The 21,789-nt window shown below is 37.4% G+C and overlaps 1 protein-coding gene across 1 annotated transcript; it reads left to right on the top strand.

The window, feature by feature from the left end:
- Nucleotides 1-5,049: 5,049 nt before the first annotated feature.
- DUSP11 (dual specificity phosphatase 11) lies at nt 5,050-21,429 on the top strand. Its single transcript, XM_081156160.1, has 9 exons — nt 5,050-5,311; nt 6,694-6,769; nt 9,908-10,039; nt 13,760-13,883; nt 16,058-16,118; nt 17,879-17,925; nt 18,199-18,274; nt 18,504-18,686; nt 20,867-21,429. The coding sequence occupies exons 1-9, from the start codon at nt 5,211-5,213 to the stop codon at nt 21,060-21,062; spliced, it is 996 nt and encodes a 331-aa protein (XP_081012286.1). The 5' UTR covers nt 5,050-5,210; the 3' UTR covers nt 21,063-21,429.
- Nucleotides 21,430-21,789: the final 360 nt, after the last annotated feature.

Genomic DNA, 21,789 nt, shown 5'->3' with positions numbered 1-21,789 from the left:
AGATGTGCTAATTGACAACACAGATATGATAGTCTCACTTTCCCCAGGCCCTTGTGTTAGGGAAATAATCTCAGTGTTTATTATGGTCATTAGTTAATATAATTAGCTAGTGGTTACTTATATTCTCTAGATTATATCGTAGAACATGTATATTTATCATTATATGTACTGTTAATATCCTAAGAGAGAAGGGAAAGGGACATCTAGGTTGCACAATTACAGTTGTGAATCATATCCGCCCACCTGATTAGGGAATTTACTGCAGCCTCTGGGGAGCAAGGGAAGGGATTACAAAGCTCTTTTGGGGATTTGGCTAGAGGGTAAGGTGAAGCCCGGTGAGTGCCCAATGTGGAGAATGAGGCGGCCCAAGGCTCTTCTCTTTTAGCTCTCCTTGGACCCTGCCTGCCTTGGGCTGGGCTGGCCTGGGCCAGGCTGGACTTGAGCTCTCTTCTCTGGTTTTTTTCTTCTTCGTAGCAGGCATGGTCTCTAGACAAGCTTTAATCTTGCATTCTTACACTCATGGGTGTTACTTGCTGTCCACTTCCAGCAGCAGGGGTCTTTTTTTCCAGTGTCTGGTGTTTCCCAAAACAGACTCTTCCCATTAGAAGCAAATACCAAGGAGCTGGGAGCCAGCTGACTGCAAACCTTTCCTGTTCCAGTGTTTGGTTGCAGTTGGTCTGCCCATAACTTGCTACCTCTGCTTCCAGGGCCACATAGGCATGCTGCCATCCTGCTCTTTTATATATGAGGGGCAGTCACCATATTATCCTTTTTCCTTCTCACATAACGTGTATCCAGTGTGGCAGTTACTGCAGCCTCCTCCCCCGTTGCAAACAGCCACTAGAATTTTCGGCCTGTAGAGTTCTCTGCCTGCCGTACTTGGGTGAAAGGCCAGGGAAAAATGAAAAGGCGAATAGTTAGAGAAAGACAGGGCATTCATGGAGTGTAGGGACAGACAAGGTGAATGTGTACAGGATAAAGGAGATTCATGGGGACTTTTTAGTTTCTGTGAGAAAGAAGTTGACACATTTTGGTTGCATTGTGCATTAACAACAGATATATATATACACACACACACGTATACACACATGTGTGTGTATATATATATATATATATATATATGTGTGTGTGTGTATATATATATATTTACATTAGGTTGTGCAGCAACTGCTATGAATTCTGTTCCCTAAAGGGAATAATCTTAAATATAGTTTTCACTTTATGTATTACCTTATTTATATTATTCATTGGTGTGTTTTTTTTAGAATATTGATTGTTTTTATGCTCTGTATCAATGCTCTGGTTCTGTCCACGTTTTTTCCTAGTTGTATCATTAAAGATTCTACCATTGCAAGTCATATTGCATGTTTTTCTTTTGCTGACTTTATTTACATAAAGCATCATTAACTTGGCTTGATGGATTTTGTGGAGAAACTTAAAAGTAGTGTGTGAAAAAGGCATTGTGATGAGTTATACTGTGCAGGCAAGCATAAGGAACAGATAGATGTGTGCACTCAGCCCGACTGGCCTGTGTTGCCTTTTTTTGCCCCCTGGTTGGTGCTTTTTTCCACTAATCACTCTTGTGACTGTGAGTTATGGCTGAGTTGCTAATGACTTATACAGGGTGGGTCAAAAGTAAGTGTACAGTTCGTATGGAAAATACTACACAACTAATAAATATTAATACAAAAATCTGTATTTCATGTACTCACAACTGTAAACCCACATTTGCCCCACCGGTATATGGATTAAGCTGGTCTTGGGGAGGAAATCTATGCACCTAATCATTTTTCTTGATGTTAAGCTTTTAGGGGTGCCTAGATCAATCTTTCTGGGGGCTTTTTAATGCCAGTGAGTAGGAAGTGTATGACATAAGATGCCAAGAGCCCACAAGAGGGTAACCCATAGATGGGATCTCCAAAGAGATATTTTATTTATAGGCCTACTTTTCCTTTTATGAGATATGAGTTTTTCCAAAGATGGAGGATGATGCTTATCTGAGAAGAAACATACTGAGTGGTGTTGCAGTTAGAGATATGGCTTAAACTTTTAAATTTTTTTCAAGGTTTTTTCCCTAAGCTTCATACCTCAGATCACCAACTTCCGTGATACTAGTATGTAACCTGAGGCTAACAGTATATACTAAATATCTACAAGCCGGACCAGTCTTTTTTTTAATTTTTCTGTTTTCCCATGGAAATCAAAAGAATCCATAGCTACTGCAGGTTAGGATGGTTGGTGTAAGATTGGGGGAAGTGTGGAGATGTTACTGGGGCGACGAGGAGACCTAGGTTCTTGTCTTTTTGAGGGAAAGATTTCAATCAAGAGACGAAGTGTAGAAAGCAAGCAAGAATTTATTGACCGCAGCAAAAACATACTCAGGACAGTGAAACAAGGACCATTGCTCCCGTTGCAATTCTCATGGAATCCCTTAGAGGTTAGGGGATACAAGCCTGTGGGGGAAGTAGAGGGGAAAGGGAATGACATGGGTGTGCTCTGTGTAGGGACAGAGGGCTGGGACCTTCATTTTCAGGGGTTTTAAAGGCTGGGCGTTTAGGGAAGGTCCTAGCGGAGAGTCAATAGAATAATCATCAGCTCTATGTTGATGTACCAAAATGAGATTTATTTTACCAAATAATACCAAATTATTCTCTTATTTTGTCAGTCCTTGGGTGTGGTTGGCAAATGGCACATAATTGGGTTTCTGTTATCTGTCTCCCTGAGTAGGGTGATTTAAGCTATTTACTATCTGGTTGGGGAGAAGTGAAAACCATATACTCTTAAGTATCCTTGGTTTAGGGAAGATAGAATTTACTAGGTGGCTGCAAACTGCTGTTTAATTATCTGTCTTAGTTTCCCCTATCCACTTGTCCTGGAATTTTCTTCCTCCTTCTTCTTGGCTTCTTGCTATGCTATAACAGATAAATTCTGGTAGCAGTAAAATATTTACTTGTTAAAATATTCAATTCCAACATTTAATTCTATCTAGACAAACCCTTAATTAGGCCTTTCCTGGTTCTCAGCCTCTATAACTATTTTCTCTCCATAGTTCCAGCCATTTAACTGTAGCTTTTGGGCTCAGCATCATCTTAACCGCTAAAAGAATCCTAAATGCAGGGGGAGGAACATAAAGTTTAGTCTGACAGTCTGAAACTTATCATCAAGCTCTATCCTGACCTAAAGTCCTCTTTTTGTAGTCAGGGTATTGTCTTGTCCCATAGATCCACTTCCTGCATTTTGTACCCATTGGGATAAGTAGGACTTTTCTTGATGAAACATACCCAGTCCATCTACCCCTGGACTCTTTGTTACTCCTGATTTTTAAATTTAATTAAAGACTGAAGTCCTCAAATCCCTACCTGGTACTTGGGTCCCTACCAGATACTGCTAGATTTTATACTGTCAACTACTTAGCTGTTTGGTGCTCCAAATATCCTTTGCTCCTATGTTTCCCATTCCAGTGTACTGCATACCTGTTAATGCACTATTTCACCTCATGTTGGATTCACTCCCATCCAAAGGCCTACTCTTTGCTAAGTCCCATACTTTCTGGAAACCGTTTTAGCACCAAGTTTGAATGTGGCTAACTGTATGTTTGCAAACTGTACTGTGCTAACTTACATATCTTTTTCAAATAGCAATTTACTAATATTAACCTATTTTTAATTATGTGGAAATTTTCAGAATCTTAAGTGCTTGTGGATATAAACTTGGTTAGAATATGATTGTCCCAGAAATGTTAAAACTAATGATCTTTTAGCCCGGCTGGTGTGGCTCAGTGGCTGATTTGTCGATCCATGACCAGGAGGTCATGGTTTGATTCCTGGTTAGGGCACATGCCCAGGTTTTGGGCTGGATCCCCAGTACGGGGTGTGCAGGAGGCAGCTGATCAATGACTCTCTCTCATCATTGATGTTTCTCTCTCTCTCTCTCCCTCTCCCTTCCTTGCTCTCTGAAATCAATAAAAACATTTTTAAAAAAACTAGTGATCTTCTTACTAGTGATCTTCATTCATTCATTCATTCATTCATTCATTCATTCATTCAATAACTGACCTTTCTGATCCTCAGTTGACCTAAATCTCAAATGGTTATGAAGATTAGTAACAGTGTATATAAGGTACTTTTGGAAATTAGAAACTAAAAGGTAAAAAACCAAAAAAACTTGTTGTTATAATTACCTACAGTTTAATCTGAAATTTGGTATTCTAATCTGCCTTCAGACCTACTCTAGGACATTGCTGTTATTTTCTGTTTCACTTATAGCAGAACTGAGATTTTTCTAACATATGGATCTCTACGCATGATAGTGTATGGAAATGTTAAGACTTGAGCTCTACTCTTGTCTCTCAGTTATTTTTTGTCATTTAAAAAAATGTCAGTACATACTTCCTGGTACATGATAAGAACCCAATAAAGGTTTCATTGTGAGTGGGAGCATAGGTTCACACTATTTTTGGAGGGTAATTAAAAAGTACCTTTCAAAATTTTAAGTTTGCATATCCTTCATACCAGAAATTCTACTTATAGGAATTTGATATGGTTGTATACATCTTTATGATGTTCACATTGCAGCCTGCCTGTAACAGAGGAGAAAAAGCTGCAACCAACCATCAGTCCATCAGTATTGGCTTGGTTATATAAATAATGGTGCATGCTAACAGAGAAATACTATGCAGCCATTAAAAACAATAGAACGGATGTTCACATAAATTGGAAAAATTATATTTTTGTAGGTATATTGTAGACTATATAATATGTTGATTTTGTATAAAATGGAGAATATCCACATTTGAACAAATATTTATATACACTGTACAACAAGTGTGAATGGAAGCACTTGGAAAATATCTGGGCGGGCCTCACTAGGGACTGGGGGAGTGGGACTTAACTCTTCATTCCTCGTGCTGTGGTGTTGAACTCTGCAGGGCATGTGCGTGAACTCATGGCCCTGTGCTACCGGCCGCCAGCTGAGGGGGGCGCCACAGCACTAGAGTCCTGTTCCCTGATCGCGCTTTTCAGTCAGCCCGCCGGTGACGTCATCACGACGGGCGGCGGCGCGTGCGCATTAGCAAGGAGCCGGGTGGGAGGTGGAGCTGCGTAGGTTGCTGTGTAGGAGCTTCCGGTGCAGCATCTTGTTTTGGCTCCGACGGAGTTGCACTGGCTACTTTGGCGCTTTTGGCGTTGGGTGAGCGGTATCTTCGGACCCACATGAGCCAATGGCACCGTGCCCGCGGCGGCTGGGGCCGGGGACACGGCTTTTCTGGACGTTCGTCGGCCAAGAAGAGGGGTGGGAACCAAATCCCGGAAAGGTAACCTGCCTGGGCGCCTGGGCGTGGCCCTTGCTCGTCTCTTCCCCTCGGCTCGGGCTTCCTCTCGGGTCGCGCTGCTGAGCGGGGTCGCGGAGCTCTGGGCCGGCCCGCGCCTCGCGGGGAGGCCCGACCCTCTCGGTGCTCCGCCCCCGGGAGCAGGGAGGGACGGTCTGTGCTTTTCTGATTTCTTCCATCCTTTTAAAAGCGGGGCTCTGGCCGTCGTCGCTCGGGTCAAATGCGGAGGGACGTGATGGGTCTGTCAGTTTTGGGGGCCCATTACCAAAATAGAGTCCCCCTTAATCACAGAAGTTGTGGTATTTTGACACAGAAAATGTTAATAATAAGTACCAAGTTTGAGTGGAAAACACCACCAGTACCGCTGAACTTTTAACTGAAAAAGTTGGTTTTTTATTGTTTCCAGGAAAGACAAAGGACATACTGTTGCTTCCTCACAAGTCTCATTCGAGAGATATTTTTCTGTAGGTTCGAATGATTAATGTTGAGACTTTGCTTATATGTGCAGTGAACACTTTTATTCCTCCAGACCTTCCTTTCTTCCACCTGCTATCTCATCAAGTCCCCTTCATTTTATCTCCCGAAAATATTTTGAATCAGTTTCTCTCTGTCAGCAGCCTAATACAGAACTTGCCTGATGCATTGCAGTTAGGTCCTCACTAGTGTACGTATATCCATCTACTCTTGTTTCCTTCCAATCCATTCTTCACATAAATCTTTTTAGTAGGCAAATTGGAACATTGCTCATAAACATCACTCAAAAACTTATCAAAAATAAAAACAAACTTTTTACCTTGGCCTTTAAGACTGTCCTTTCTAGATTCCAGTCTGCTTCTCTAGCCCCAACTTGTGCCACGTTTCCCTCACTTTCTATGCTTCAGATACACTGAATCAACCTTAGTTAATTCTAACTCATCTGACAGGTCAGCTCAAATATTACTTTTCACGGTGACGCCTAGCACTACTAAGTAAAGTTCACAGTCCCCTTTCTATCAAGATTTCTTTTTACAATGTGAACTCTAAGTTCCCTACTCATCGAATTTGATGGCATCAGTTGTATGAGGACTAAAAATGAACTGTGAAGTGAAAGAATTGAGTTTAAACTATTTCAGTCAACATGTATCTATTAATGGCACCTTAATATTTAGGGTGGGGCTAAATTTTATCAAGGATACAGAAGTTCTGGCCATCTCTGGTGTTAGATATGCCTCATTTGTTGAGACCTTTGCATTGTTCTGTTGCCTTGTATCTGTTTTCAAGATGGGGAAACAGGAAGAAGGAAAGGACAGGGAACTAGGCAGGGTTGAATAAGTGGAGCAGCAGGGAGAAAGGCTAAGAGAATTTGGCTAACAAAAATGTATTAACAGGTGGCAAGACTATCTCCCAGTTGGACAGAGGATGCCTGGAACTCGTTTTATTGCTTTCAAAGTTCCTTTGAAAAAGGTAAGCAAAAATTAATTCATTATTCTTTCCAAAATCTGAATTCGCCGTGTAGAACACTGATTCTCACTCCTGTTACACTCCATTTTCTCTTTTTATTGCACATACTTTGTCTTTCACCTTTTACTATCCTGAAATAAAATTCATAGATAAGTACAACCTACTTCCATATTTAATTTTAAAGAAAAAAAATCAGTGTAATGGTCTAACTGTAATACAAGGAATAAATAAAAGAATTTATAATTAAGTAATGTGTATTTACATTTCAATATGTAAATGTTTAGGCATGACTATACTAGAAATTAAGAAATAGTTTTAGTTACTTGCACCATGAATGCAAAAACTGCAAATGCAGACTGATTTAGATGGGTCATATTGCCTCAGAGGTAGGACTTTTCATGACAGTGATCAGTTCTTATCAGATTTCCAAATAAAAACCAAGTTCATTCTTGGTTACTATCCTGGAAAATTGAATATACATTAAAACTGCAAAAAACAATTTTTGTGGGGAAAGCATTTGACCTATATAAGAAAGGTGTGAAGAGATTCCATGTCTCATTAAACTGCCCACCATAGCATGGATTGGCATCAGAAAGTGTTCACTTTATTATTTATTTATTTATTTATAATTTATTTATTTTTAGAAAAAGTCCACTTTAAACATGTTGGGAGTTTATTTAATTTGTGACTCATAGGTCAGGGTTCCTTTTTCACCTATTTTGTCATCTCTTCATCTGTGTACTTAAAAATTAGTTATTTCATAAAGATAAACATACGGTTCTTATTCACATCCACCAACACGAAGCATAGTGTGATATATAATAAATACTTAGCAAATCTTTGTTGAATGAATGGATGGACTCCCCTTTCATATTTGCAGCTACTGTGAATTTTCTCCCTGTATTCTTCTTCCTCTCTGCAGTTTTTCTAACTCCTCTAGTTCCTACTCCATGGCCTCTAAAAGTAGACTCCTGAGGTTTTACAAGGTTCTCTGCTTAGCCCCTTGCCTAAAAGTACATCAGCAAGAGAAAAAAAACAGGAGGACTCTTTAGTTTGCTTTTCTCCACACATCCACAAATCTTTCCTTTATGATGTCATTATAAAAAGCTTCTTCTAGCTTTGTATACTTGCGATTTCATTCAGTGTTGGGATTGATAAGACACCACAAAGCTGTATAACCACTCCCAGTGTAGTACCTATTCATTCAGTAGAATTAGGAAGATGGATTATCCCTGTGTGGAAGTCAGATGTGACATTGGTTTCCTGTGTGTTTATGGAAGTCACCCAAGGAAAAGTCACCTCCATACTTGACAGTCATTTGTTAAGCACACTGGAATATAAAATAGAATATGTTAAGTGTCAAATGCCATGCAGGAAATACCTAGGATTTCAAAACTGGGAGAAATGATAACAGGGTTAATCAAGGAAGGCCTCCTAAAGGATTGTGACTTACTTATTTATCGAAAATTAGTTACTGTTCAGATTGCTGGAGATGATCATTTATCCATCAGCTTCAAGTGTTCAAGAGACTGGAGAAATTGTTGCCTTGTTGTAATTAATTTAGTCTTTAAAACTTTTATAATATTATGTGGAAGACTCTACATCATAAATATGTTTAATCTTCCTAAGTTCATTCATAAACTTAACATTATCTCAAATGGGCTGAATCTAAAACTCAGAAAAATAAACTTAAATAGCCAGGAACATTCTGAAAAAGAACAATGTTGAAATGGAATCTTCTAGCCCTACTAGTAATTAAGCCACATTAAAAGTGTTGCTGGAGTATGGGACTTTTTTAGAATTGTGAAATTACTCTTTGTGATGCTATAAGGGTAAATACATGTCACTATAAATTGGTCAAAACCCAGCTCTGGTCAGGTGGCTCAGTTGGTTGAAGTATTGTCCGTGTACAACATACCTAGGTTTTGGATTCAATCCCTGGTCAGGGGCACATAGGGGAGGCATCTGATTGATGCTTCTCTCACGTTGCTATTCCTCCCTCCCTCCCTCCCTCCCTCCCTCCCTCCCTCCCTCCCTCCCTCCCTCCCTCCCTCCCTCCCTCCCTCTCTCTCTCCTCTCTCCCTCTTCCTGTCCCTTCTTCCCTCCCTCCCTCTCTCTAAACATATCTTCCGGTATTTAAAAAAATCGGTCAAAACCCATAGAATTACAATGCAAAGAGTGACTCATAACGTAAACTGTGGACTTTTACTTGATAATGATGTGCCAGTGTTGGTTCACTGATTCTAACAAATGTACCACACTGGTATGGAATGTTGATGTTTGGAAAGGCTGTGTGTGGTGAAGCAGAGAGGGTATAAGTGAGAAATCTCTACTTTTTGCTCAGTTTTAGTGTGAACCTAAGAGTGCTCTAAAAACTAGTGTATTACCCTGACTGGTATGGTTCAGTGGTTAGAGCGTTGGCCCAAGCACCAAAGGATCTTGGGTTAAATTCCCGGCCCCAGTCAGGAGGGGCAAGAGACAACCCATCCATGTGTCTTTCTCACCTCAATGTTTCTCTTTCTCCCCCTCTCTTCCCCCCCACCCTTCTCCCTCTGTCCCTCCCACTCTCTAAAAATCAATGGAAAAATATCTTCGGGTATGGATTAACAAATAATTAAAAAATAAACTAAAACTAAAACCCCCCCAGAAAACCTAATGTATTTATTTAAAAGCAAAACAAAACAAAAATATACCTGTGTTATTGGCACTTGAATAACCAATAAGGCCTGTGGAACAGAGTACACAAATAAGCCAAATACATAAAGACTACTTAGCAATTACAGGCATTCTCCACATATATACACATTTAAGAAGTATTATAAGTGCCCTTTTATAGGCACTTCACTTGGAGCTGGAGATACCATGGGGCAAAGTTGACATGGCTTGCCTTTTGGGAGTTTACAGTCTGGTTAGGAGACCAATGTGAAACAAACACAAGTAGATATATAGACATGAACTTATTTTCTTACCTCCAGTCTGTCTGCAAGAAAGGATTGTAATATTACTTGTAAACTGCAGAAAAGTGAAAACTTTCCTTTGAATCTTATTGTATGTCTGCAGCACGGGGCTTGAATAAATGGCTAATATAAGAAAGGATTTTAAACACACCTTTTTTGTTTATTATTTCATTCTCTCTGACAGAGTTTTGAAGGGAGACTTGCTCCAGAAGAACGCTTTTCCCCCTTGGATCTTTTTAACAAAATCCAAGAACAGAAGGAAGAACTTGGACTAATTATTGATTTAACATATACTCACCGCTATTATAAACCAGAGGTAAATGGAAATCTTAATTGAAAAGAACCTTCTTTCGGATACTATAATATTCATAGTAGTTAGTAGTTATCACATGCTAATGTGAATCCATGACTTGTTTTATGGGTAACAATTGAAAAGGGGAACCAAGTGGTTTCCTTAATTTAACATTTCTAATTGCTGTCTCAAAATGAAAGACGTGAATTAAACTCTATTATTTGTCAGTAGGCTGTGTATGTGCTTAAGAAATTCTATAAGTTTCCATGTTCTATATTTTGAAAATGTAGTAGACTCTTAGGAAGAATAGTAGTAGCCTAAAAGAAAAGAAAGAAATATTCATTATGTCTTTGCCTTTATTTTCAGCAGTTGCCTGAGCAAATGTAAGCATTACAGTAAAAGACAAGTTGTTCTCAAAGTTGTATGCTTTTCCTACAATCTTTCAATGTAATACAGAAACCCGTATGTTCTGTTGGCCCATGTGGCATATCAGTGGGAAAGAATTATCTTCCTTCTGATCAATTCCATCGCCTTGGGAAATATTAAAACCTGATTTTTGTTAATCCTTGTGTAGCAATTAGCCACATACCTTAACTTAGTTAATCTGCCCAACAGTCCTCAGCTAATGTGGTAGTAGTACTGATATCTCCTACTGAGTGCTTACTCTTCACTAAGCTCAGAGAATAAATGATACAATTACTAACTTTACAGATATGAAACAGGCTCAGAAAAGAAAGAATTAAAACTTGAATTTAGTTTTTCCTCTTTTTTTGTGAAAAAATATACATAATATTTATCATTTTAACCATTCACAAACATTAAATACATTCACAATGTGTGTAACCATCACCACTGTCAATAACCAGAACTTTTTCATCATCCTCAATGAAAGCACTAACGATTAAACAGTAACAACCTAATTTCCTCTCCCCTCAGCCCTAGCTCCCTCTTCTATTTTCTGTCTCTATGAATTTGCCTGTTCTAGGTACCTCATATAAATGTTCATACATTTGTCTTTCTTTCTCTATTATTTCACTAAACATAATGTTTCCAAGGTTCATCCATGGTATAGCATGTTACAAAATGGCATTCCTTTTTTATGGCTGAATAATCATGAGTGTATATACTGTATTTTATTTATTCATCTATTGGCAGACACTTGGACTGTTTCCACCTTTGGTTATTGTGGACTATGCTGCTATGAACATGGGTGCACAAATATTTGTTCAAATCCTGCTTTCAATTCTTTTAGATATATATAGGTAGGAGTGGAGTTGTTAGATCACATGGTAGTTCTATGTTTATCCTTTGAGAATCTGCCGACTATTTTCCACAGTGTCGTCTTGTTTTGAAACAATTATCATAAATTTTAAACATATATAGTAGTAAACATAATACTGTGGGTGTTTGTTGTCCACCCATAAATTCACTCAGCTTTTGTATTTATCAACGGATACCATGTTTCATCTATACTTCTACCTGTTTCTCTCCATTCCATATTATTTTGAAGTAGATCCCAGATATATCATTTTACCTTGTACATTTTTGGTATGTATATGTATATTTAAAATATAGGACTTTATTCCTTAATATCATTTTTTAATATTAAATATCTATTCAGCATGCAGATTTGCAGTTGTCTTCTCAATCTCATTAAAAAATTGTTTTTAAGGTTTGAGTTAGAGCCAAATAAGGTCCACACTTTGCATTTGATTGTAGGTCTCTGAAGTCTTATTTAATCTATAGGTTCTCCCTCCATATCTCTCTTACTTTTCTTTAATTTCCCTCCTTGAATTTTATTTTTTGGAGAAACTAGGTAGTTTGTCTCACATGATTTTGATGATTGTGTCCCCACGTGTTGTTAACATAATCTTCAGTCCTTTTTTTAAAAAATTGTAGTTGGACCTAGAGGTTTGATCAGATCCAGGCTTGGTTTTTTATTTTTGTTTTAATTCTTTGCAAGACAGTTTCATAGGTGGTGATGTGTTCTTCCATGGAGACATATAAGTGATTGCCTCTTCCTGTAATAGTAGCAGTCACTGATGATTGATACCTAAATCCATTAATTCACTTGGGACTTCAAAAATGCTGAATTGTCTTGTTCTTTTTTCATTTATTAGTTGGGTATATTTTTAACAAAAGCTTTCCCCTCATCAGCTATTTGGTTGCCCAGTTGTAGAGGCATGATTCTTTCCTTTTTTTTTAACAGTTTTCAAAATAATGAATCGATTCACCAATATCCTCCAGTGATGACTAGTTAGATTTTATTTGTTTGTTTGTTTGTTTCATTAGGGACTCCATTATAGTTATTCTTATTGCAGCACAAACTGAGGTCCTATCTTTGGCTAGTAGGAGCTTCTCAATGTGGCCCCTGACATGTCATGATGATAGGACATCAGTTCATTTACTTTTTCAGTTGGTCACATTTAGGAAATGTGTTTGTATAGTTGTTTTTTTGGATTATAACTTTGGATCAATTTTTTATTTTTTATTTTATTTTTAAATTTGATTTTTGTTTAAAATATTACAGATGTCCCTTTTTCTCCCCAATGACCCGTTCCACCCCGTCCCATCTCCCTCCCCAGTCCCTCTCCCCACCATTGTCCGTGATCTTGGGTTGTGCATATACACACATAAATTCTTTGGTTACTCTCCCCCTCCACCGACCTGCCCTCCTGCATCCCTCTGACATTCGTCAGTCTCATCTATGCTTCCATGTCATTGAATCTATTCTGTTCATTAGTTTATTAAGTTCTTTAGATTCCACGTATAAGCGAGATCATGTGATGTTTGTCTTTCTCTGCCTGGCTTATTTCACTTAGCATAATATTCTCCAGGTCCTTCCATACTGTCCCAAAGGGTACGAGATTCTTCTTTACAGCTGCGTAGTATTCCATGGTGTGAATGTCCCACAGCTTTTTTATCCACTCATCTACTGATGGGCACTTGGGCTGTTTCCAGATCTTAGCTATTGTAAACTGTGCTGCTATGAACATTGGGGTACATACATTCTTTCTGATTAGTGTTTTGTTTTTGTTTTTTTAAATATGTTTTTATTGATTTTAGAGAGAGAGAGGAAGGGAGACAGAGAAAGAAAAACATTGATTGGCTGCCTCCTGCATGCCCACTACTGGGGATCGAGCCCGTAATCCAGGCATGTGCTCTGACCAGGAATTGAACTGATGACCTTTATATAAAATATATCACAGGTTCATACTGATACTTTTCTGTTACATTCAGAAGTACAGAATTTTCATTTAACTTTTTCTGGCTTTTATCAATATCTACTTTCTCCCACCAAGTTCTCAACAGTACCTGAAATTTGCTCTATTTCACAATTGAATTCCAAGTTCTTCTGACTCTATTAAACTTAAGTCTCTTGAGCATTTTTAAATAGAAATAAATTCTGACTTTGTAAACTCAAAAAAAAACACAAAAAACTTAAATCACAGCTGCTTTATGGCCCTTGAAATGTAAAATATTAGGTAGAATTATTTATGCAATTTTTAGTTATACATGCATTCATTCACATGAGTTTTGCTTTCAGTTTTGCATACCTGTTGACTAATGAAAATCAAGTGATGCTTCTTGGTTGAAGCAGCTTTGGAAAAAATGGCTCTTTTATCAGAATTACTAATATGCTAAGTTTATTACCTCTTGGTTTATATTTTGGCTCTTCTAATTAATTTTTAATTCTTCCCCTGCAAATGAAATAATATACATTTTAATGGTTTTTCCTTATAGGACTTACCAGAAACTATTCCTTACTTAAAAATTTATACAGTTGGGCATCAGGTGCCTGATGACGACACTATTTTAAAATTCAAACGTGCTGTTAATGGGTTTTTGAAAGAAAATAAAGATAATGGTGAGTTCTTTTTTTTCTTACCTGAACTTCGGTGTTCATTTTGAATTAGGTTGGGGATTTTTAATATTTTTAACAGTTCCTACATTAGGCCTATTGTATATGATAATGTGGACATATCAGATGGTGGTAATAGCGTAAGATGTATGTTCTTTTAAGGTTACAAATAAATAATTTCATTTGGAAAGTGTAGTGAGAAATATGAACTGAACTAGCTTATCTCTCTTTTTTTTTTTAGGTGTTTGAATGGGAAATATATAATAAAATTAATATGTTCTTTTGTGTTATTTATTGGTTAAGAGGTGAGTGGTGGGTGGAAGAAAACATTAGAATCTCTACATCTTAGAGTGGGTAAAAGAGAAAACAGAAGGCAAAGGTTTAGAGCGAGACAGACCCCCTACAAGCAAATAAAACGGAGTGGACTAGTGGGATTGCATCCTTCTCATTTGTACTTAAAATATTTCTGTTGTTTTTCCACTTTGGGCACAAGTAAAAAAGGTCATGACCACCTCTTATTCTTAGTTTTAAACAGGAAGAACTTAAAAAGGCCTGTGTTGTTGTTTTTTCCTGCTTTAAGATCTACTTTACTCTGTTTGGAAGCAGATCTCAATAGTGTCTCAGTTTTAAAGAATCAGTTGCCTTTTTCTGGTATCTAACTATCAGAAGGAACATGGTGTTTGCCACATTTTAAGACTGAGGTTTCTTTTTTCCTTGGAAAGCCACACACCCACAGGACAAAGTGTTCATTTTGTCCACGTAAATCTGACATGTAGCAAATATATATGTTTATATGTATTTATATATATAAACGGAGTAGAGAAGAAAGAATAGAGATGGGTATGGGAAAATAGAGGATGGGAAGAAAGAGAGAGATGGGATCAGTGGGTTTTAAGATACATTTTCAAACTATTACCTGATTGCTTAATGTAGGCATTAGTTCTTAAATATCTTAAGCCCTGGTCACAGATCTCCCCTATACTTTAAATCTTGAGAGACTGGACTTTTCCTGTGATAACCACAGCATCTACAGAGGAGGTAAAATTATCTTATTTGTATAAACTGTACTCAAAGAAACATTACCTCTTAAGGTGTTAGGGTGAAGCTGCTGGCCTACTCACTGTGTCCAGGCTCCTTTGTGTGGAACTGTTACACAGTGTTCTATCTGTTCCTGTGAGAGCCAGAAGATCCATATGAGTGCATGAGAACATGTTTGTAAACCTTGATCATGCACACGTTACACCAAGTGTAGTGTGCTGCTTAGGCTCACCCATGTTGGTGGTCTGCTTGCGTGGTGCTGACATCACTGTGTCCCGCAGTGCTCCCTGCCATAGTGGTCTCCATACCTGGCTTACAGTCCATTTGTCTACCTGTGCTGTAAGCCCCTCCCACAAATACCAGGCTCACTAATGAGGGGGAGATCCTACACAACCCAGTCCCTAGACCTGGTGGACTCAAAATAAATTGATTCAGTAAACACTTGAGAGCCTTTTGGGTTTATTGTTAGGGTACGGGGATTTATTTATTTAGTATTTCTTTTTTAACCCTTACTTGAGGATATTTTTTCCATTGCTTTTCAGAGAAAGTGGAAGGGGGAGGGGAGAGAGAAAGAGAAAGAAACAGAAACATTGATGGGAGAGAGACACATTGTTTGGTTGCCTCCTGCACGTGCCCAACCAGGGCCAGGATCGAGCCTGGAACCGAGGTACATGCCCTTGGCTGGAATCGAACCTGAAACCCTTCAGTCTGCGGGCCAGTACTCTTAACCACTGAGCCAAACTAGTTAGTGCTAGGGTATGGGGATTTAGAGGTGAATAGTAGTTTTTGTTTTTCTTTAACTCCCTTTTTCAATAGTTAAATTATTTGCTGATGAACATTCTATATTAAGACAAATGAGTTTGTCTCAGTGGAGTTTTACTGTAAGTACCTGACCAGGCCTTCCCCAGTTTACACTATTGCGTCTAATTGGGGCTATGCGGAATTTCCCAGGTCAATGAATTTTGACTTTGTATTAGATCATCCTTTATAGTATGTTGCTGAAAAAACACCCATTTCTCTTCAGAGTTATTTATTTTCAGGTAGTGATAGTGTGGTAACTAAAAAATGTTACTCTTCAGAAAATTGTATCACTTTGTTTTTAGGGTATTTATTTATTTAACTCTATATTCCCTGCTTTATAGACAGACTTATTGGTGTCCACTGTACCCATGGTTTAAACAGGACTGGCTACCTCATCTGCAGGTGAGTTGCCAACCCCAAGAGGCAGACCATGTCTAAGTTATTTTATTTAAATAGTAATATAAACTATTTGTAAAAATGCAATCAGTATAGAAATGTATGAAGTAGAAAGCAATCTTGCCCCCACCCAGAGATTACCACCAGTAATAATTTAGTACATGTTTTTGCAGACTTTAAAACTGCAGATATAAGCATATACGTGTAATTTAATGGTATCATATTTAGACATTCTGTTTTATAATTTAATAATGGTGGACATCTTCCTATGAAAGTATTTGGAGACCTCATTTTTTTTTAAAAGGCTGCCTTTGCTTACTCATAGACATAAGAATCAGAAGATTTTGGTATTATACAACATTGAAATAATGAACATTCCTCTATGAACATCTTTGAAAGTATATGCTATTGTCTCAGAGATAATTTCACTCAGAATGGAATTTCTGAATCAAAAAGTTTATGCCCTTATGCTCTTTTGTGAATGTTGCTACAGTGTATTGATTTGTGTTGTTTATTCAAAGAATATTTATTGAGCACCTGTTACATGTAAGCACTCTGCTGGCAAAAAGACTTGTGAGGCTTTGTGAGCAAAGAGACTTGGCCTGTGCTTTGTGGATCCTAACAGTCTAGAGAGGGAGTAGCTATTCAAGTATCACACAAATGCATATAGAATTACAACTTTGACAAGTGCCAAGAAGGAGAGGGACATGGGATTAAGAGAGCATATTAATAGGGAGAATTTAACCTCATCATGGAGATTAGAGAAGTTTTTCATGGAGAGGTTTGTTCTGATATCTGAAGGAATAGCGGGTCTTAACAAGATAGGGGCATCGGGGAGAGAATTCTGGGCAATGAGTTTGGAACAGTAAAGGAACAGTAAAGTCCCTGTAACAGGAAAGCATATGCTGTGTTGGAGGAACTGGCCAGGGAAGCTAGGCCGTGGGGGAAATAGGGCATTAAAATAGAACTGGAAGACTGGGTAGGAGCTAGATCATGCAAGCCTATGTTTAAGGTTTTAGACTTTATCTTAAGAGTAATAGAAAATCATTGAACTCTTTCTTTGAGGGTTAGTGTAGAACATAATTAATTTGCATTTCAACCTAACATTTTGGTACTGAGTGGAGGATACACTTCAGGGGCACTGCGTGGAAGCAAGTAGACAGGTTAGGAGGCTTTTGTAGAAATTGAGGCATAAAGGTGGCTTGGTCCAAGGTATGGTGGTCATTTTGGTGAAAAGATGTGGATATATTCTAGAGATATGTAGTAATATTGTTAGGATTGGTGGTAGGTTGAAAATGAGGGTAAGAAAGAATTTGCTGGCAGTGATGGTGACTCCTAAGTTTCTGGCCCATACAATTGATTAAATAATATTTTTTAGATATAATATTAATATTTCCCCCCCAATTTGTCTTTCGCTTTTTGTTGATTCCTGGTAAATACTCTGTCATACTTGTATTTTATCGGATACCTTTTTAACATCTGCCAGTTTGGTTCTGTATTTTCTGTTCTTTTATTAAGTAATTAAGTTGTTGTATTAATGTAAGTAATTTTATTAATAGGTTTTCTAAAGTTGGCTCATGCTTGCATCCTTGGAATAAAGCCTTTTTGTGGTCATGGTATATCGTCCTTTAATAATTACTGGATTAGATGTGCTGATATTTCTTAGGATTTTTATATCTATATTTGTAAGTGAAATTGCACCTTTTCTGAAAAATCTTTATTTTTATTTTTATATATAAATGACTCAAAGTATGTTGTTTTGTTAGATATTTGATTGATGTGGAAGGCATGAGGCCAGATGATGCCATTGAATGTAAGTATGAGGTTATCACTGTTTTTCCCTTTTTATAAAAGTTGGAGGTGGAAATGTAGATGAATTTCTCAAATTTTGGAAAAAAATAAGTTTGTAATTCATTTGTTCTGACATAAGATAGTTTTTTGCCAAAAGTGTATTCAGGGATGTATCTGGAAATATTGAGATATAACAGCCTGAATAATTAGTCAGTGGATTTCAGCTCTGATTTGCTTTCTCTGGAAAAGATTTGCTTTTTGTACAGTTATTTCTAACAGTTATTCCACTCCTCAGTATTCAATAGATGCCGAGGACATTGCATAGAAAGACAAAACTACATTGAAGACCTTCAGAATGGTCCCATCAGAAGGTAAGTTGCATTTTACATGTGAAATTTGTAGTTAGGGAGATCTCTTTTTATGTCATTAAGTTACACATAACGCATTCTTCTTGTAGCTTGTTTACTTGCTCAGGGAAACCTAAACCAATAGCAATGGAGGGGAGGATAGGATTGTGATTTTCATGGGCCAAAATATAGACACTAAATTGGCTACTAAATTTGGAGACCAGTAATGTATGTAAAAAACATTCTCTTTGAGGGATCGGAATTCCAGTGTATCCAGATCAAGTGGTTTTGAATACTCACCATATATGATGGAACCAGTCCATACCTCTAATAATGCTGTTCACCAAGGACCTAGGAATAACGTGCATTGGACCCGTTACCCAAGACCTTCTCGGCATTTCCACACCCAGACCCAAGATTTACAGCAGTCAGTAAGGTATCTCTGCTTTCCCTTTTTCTAGACTTGAAATAGAAGTGAAGAGTATTATAAATTAATGCAAACACATTATAATAATGGTGAGGAATTGACGTTTTCTTGCTGATCAGTGTTAACTAGGAGGTATTGTTTCTTCATATTTTGCATTTAGGGCTGAAAAATCAAGTATAGGATGGAGAATTGGTGAGTCTTCAGAGGCATTTGGGAAAGGGACTTAGAAATTTTCATTGTTTCTAAACTTAGTTTAAGCCAACAATTTGATGTGACTATGAAAAAGGATCTTGCATTCCTTGGCTATGTTAATGGTGGTATCATTTTCAGAATAAGGAAGGTTGTTATTTAAAGAGATAAGCACAAATTATAGGGAAAATAGTAAAAATTCCAGTAGAGAAATTTGCAAAGGATTTGAACAGATAAATCACAAAAGTATTTTCACTTGGGAAATAGGAAAAAACCTCAGGACAGTTAAAATAGCAAGGTTCTGTTCTTGCCTATTAATGTTTTTTGATAAAGAAGTCCAGTGGTTGTTAGGCTGAACCTGGATTTTCATTCTTGGTCTGCCCTTCACTAGCTGTGTGATCTTGGGTAAGATTTTTAAATTTCTATTTTTTCATTAACTAGATGGGAATTTTAATAATACCTACCTCAGAGGGATTGTTGTAGACTACTACATGAAGTAAAAATGTGCTTTAGCACATTATAAACACTTTCAAGATGATGTTAGCATTTTTATTTTTTAATTTTTTAATATATCGTCCTTGATTTCAGAGAGGAAGGGAGAGAGAGAGAAACATCAATGATGAGAGAGTCATTGATAGGCTGCCTTCTGCACGCCCCCAACTGGAGATCGAACCTGCACCCCAGGCATGTGCCCTGACCGGAAATTGAACCAAGATCTCCTGGATCCTAGATCAATGCTCAACTGCTGAGCCACGCCCGGCTGGGGGATGTTAACATCTTTAGAAGATGTAAACCTTTTTTTAAAATGTTGCTTGCATCCTGGCTGGTGTGACTCAGTTGGTTGAGCATTGTCCTGTGCACAGAAAAGTCGCTGGTTCAATTCCCAGTCAGGAGCACATGCCCAGGTTGTAGGTTTGATCCCTGGTCAGGGTGCATATGGGATGCAACCAACCAGTGTTTCTCTCTCACATCTATGTTTTCTGTCTGTCTCCCTCCTTTTCTCTCTCAAATTCAATTAAAACAAAAATTTTAAATGTTGCTTGTTTTGCCAGTGGCACTGAAAATTGGTATAGCCCTTTTGAAAAATAATTTTAATAGCCATAAAAAATGCTCTACCTGATAATTCCACGCTGAGACTAAGGAGATACTTCAAAATATGGAAAAAGTTATTTTCACTTCATCATTCAGCACATTTCTCAAACCTCCCTGCTACATATCAGACACTTGACTAGGTACTCAGAACACAGTAGAATATGTTCTGAGATGTTAATCCCAGCGTTATTTATTGTAGTGAAAAAATAGATAGCTTACATTTCTGACAGTGAAGAATATCTAGGTAAATCATGTCCATATTACGACATCTTATAAAGCCATGGAAAGTGATAGCTCACTTATGATAAGTGTAAATAAAACAGTAAAAAAAAAAAAAAAAAAATGGTAGGGGAAAAAGATCAAAAAGGAAATATTAACCAGTCAGATTAGATTAGGTAGGATGGAGAGTCAGGGGGACGGGGTATTTTTTTTTTTCTCAAATTTCAAATTTTCTTTTGTGTGATTATATTAGATTTACTGATCTTGTTTTTGAGACAAATTTAAATCTTAATTTTCTAGATTTGTTGCATGTACCATGGTTAGAGTTTCTATACTTTATAGTTAATTTATATATGTATTTATTTATAAAGTGAAAGCAGTTTTATGTTTTCAGAAATAAATAGCTTGTTTTATTTTATGTCAGCCTGCCAGACTTGGAAAGAAAGTATTTGATTAGAATAGTACGGGCTTTTATCTCTATAGAAAAAGGTGGAAAGGCTCCTGGGAAACTATTGAGTGCTGAGACATTATGGTAGGTAATTTAACTGTATAAAGAGATAAGAAACCCAAAGTTAAGCAATTTGACTGCTAAGGTCACACAGGTAGAAAACAGATCCATGTATTATTTTACAAAGCTTATATATTTTATTAAAACTAATAATAGTTTATTACTTTTTGTTTTGTTTAAGAAAATTTTCACAGAATCAGAACGTTTACCAGAGAGGCCATAACCCTCCTCCTGGCCCCCCCGGAGAGGACTATTCACAAAGAAGGTACTCTTGGAATGTACAGCCAAATGCCAGTCAAGTAGTGCAGAATCAAAGGTGGTGTCCTGGCACTTACTATGGACTATCCTATCCAGCCTATTATGGGTGGACTCAATGACGCAAACCTACCCTGGAAATCTACTTGGAGACAGCAGGACTGAAGACTGTTGGAGTGACTTTTTATAAGATCAGGTCAAATGAGATTTATAATCTATTTTTTTTCTCCCTTAAGTTCAAACATAAGGAAAAATTATATTAATACTTAGCTCTTTCCTGTTAAATTTGCAGTATTTGCAATAGTGAAGGAAATAATCTGTTGTTCCAGTCTTAAAATTTTTAAAAGGAAGATGTTATTTTAGAACTGATAAAGTAATAAAGAACATCCTTTGTACATAATTTTTAAAGATTCTATGTTTTCTATGCATTTCCTTTTGACTAGATTTGTGTTATGAATGTATATGTACAAAAATTTCTAGCTATGTTCTATTGTGTCATGTTCTATTATTGACCCAATTATTAACAATATATATATATATATATTTTTTTCTTTACCTCTAACTGTTCAAGATTTCTATTAAAATCTACCTAGGAGACAATCTCTTTGGAACCTACTCACTATTTGTAATTAGTGGTGGTATCTTTGTGGTTAGACATTTCTTTCTTTGGCATTCTATTGTGGGATTTGACCACCTTCCTTGCACTGAATTGTCAGGTATGCCATCTAACACAGGACTGGATAAACATTTAAGGATTGATTGTCAATTGGGCAAGAGAATGATGAACCAGAATGCTGGGTAATTTACCTGACAGGGTAATTGTTACCAACTGCGTAGAACTACTCAGAA

This window comes from Miniopterus schreibersii (genome assembly GCF_964146895.1).
Source record: "Miniopterus schreibersii genome assembly, chromosome: 13".
Lineage (NCBI taxonomy): Eukaryota > Metazoa > Chordata > Mammalia > Chiroptera > Miniopteridae > Miniopterus > Miniopterus schreibersii.
Note: the sequence above shows the minus strand (reverse complement) of the source record. Positions and strands in the feature narration are given on the sequence as shown.

Excerpts from the sequence above, each read along its gene's own strand:
- DUSP11 (XM_081156160.1), top strand. The coding sequence starts at position 5,211 with ATGAGCCAATGGCACCGTGCCCGCGGCGGCTGGGGCCGGGGACACGGC. Across the intron at positions 6,770-9,907 it reads TCAAAGTTCCTTTGAAAAAG|AGTTTTGAAGGGAGACTTGC; the intron begins GTAAGCAAAAAT and ends TCTCTCTGACAG. Across the intron at positions 17,926-18,198 it reads GCCAGATGATGCCATTGAAT|TATTCAATAGATGCCGAGGA; the intron begins GTAAGTATGAGG and ends TCCACTCCTCAG.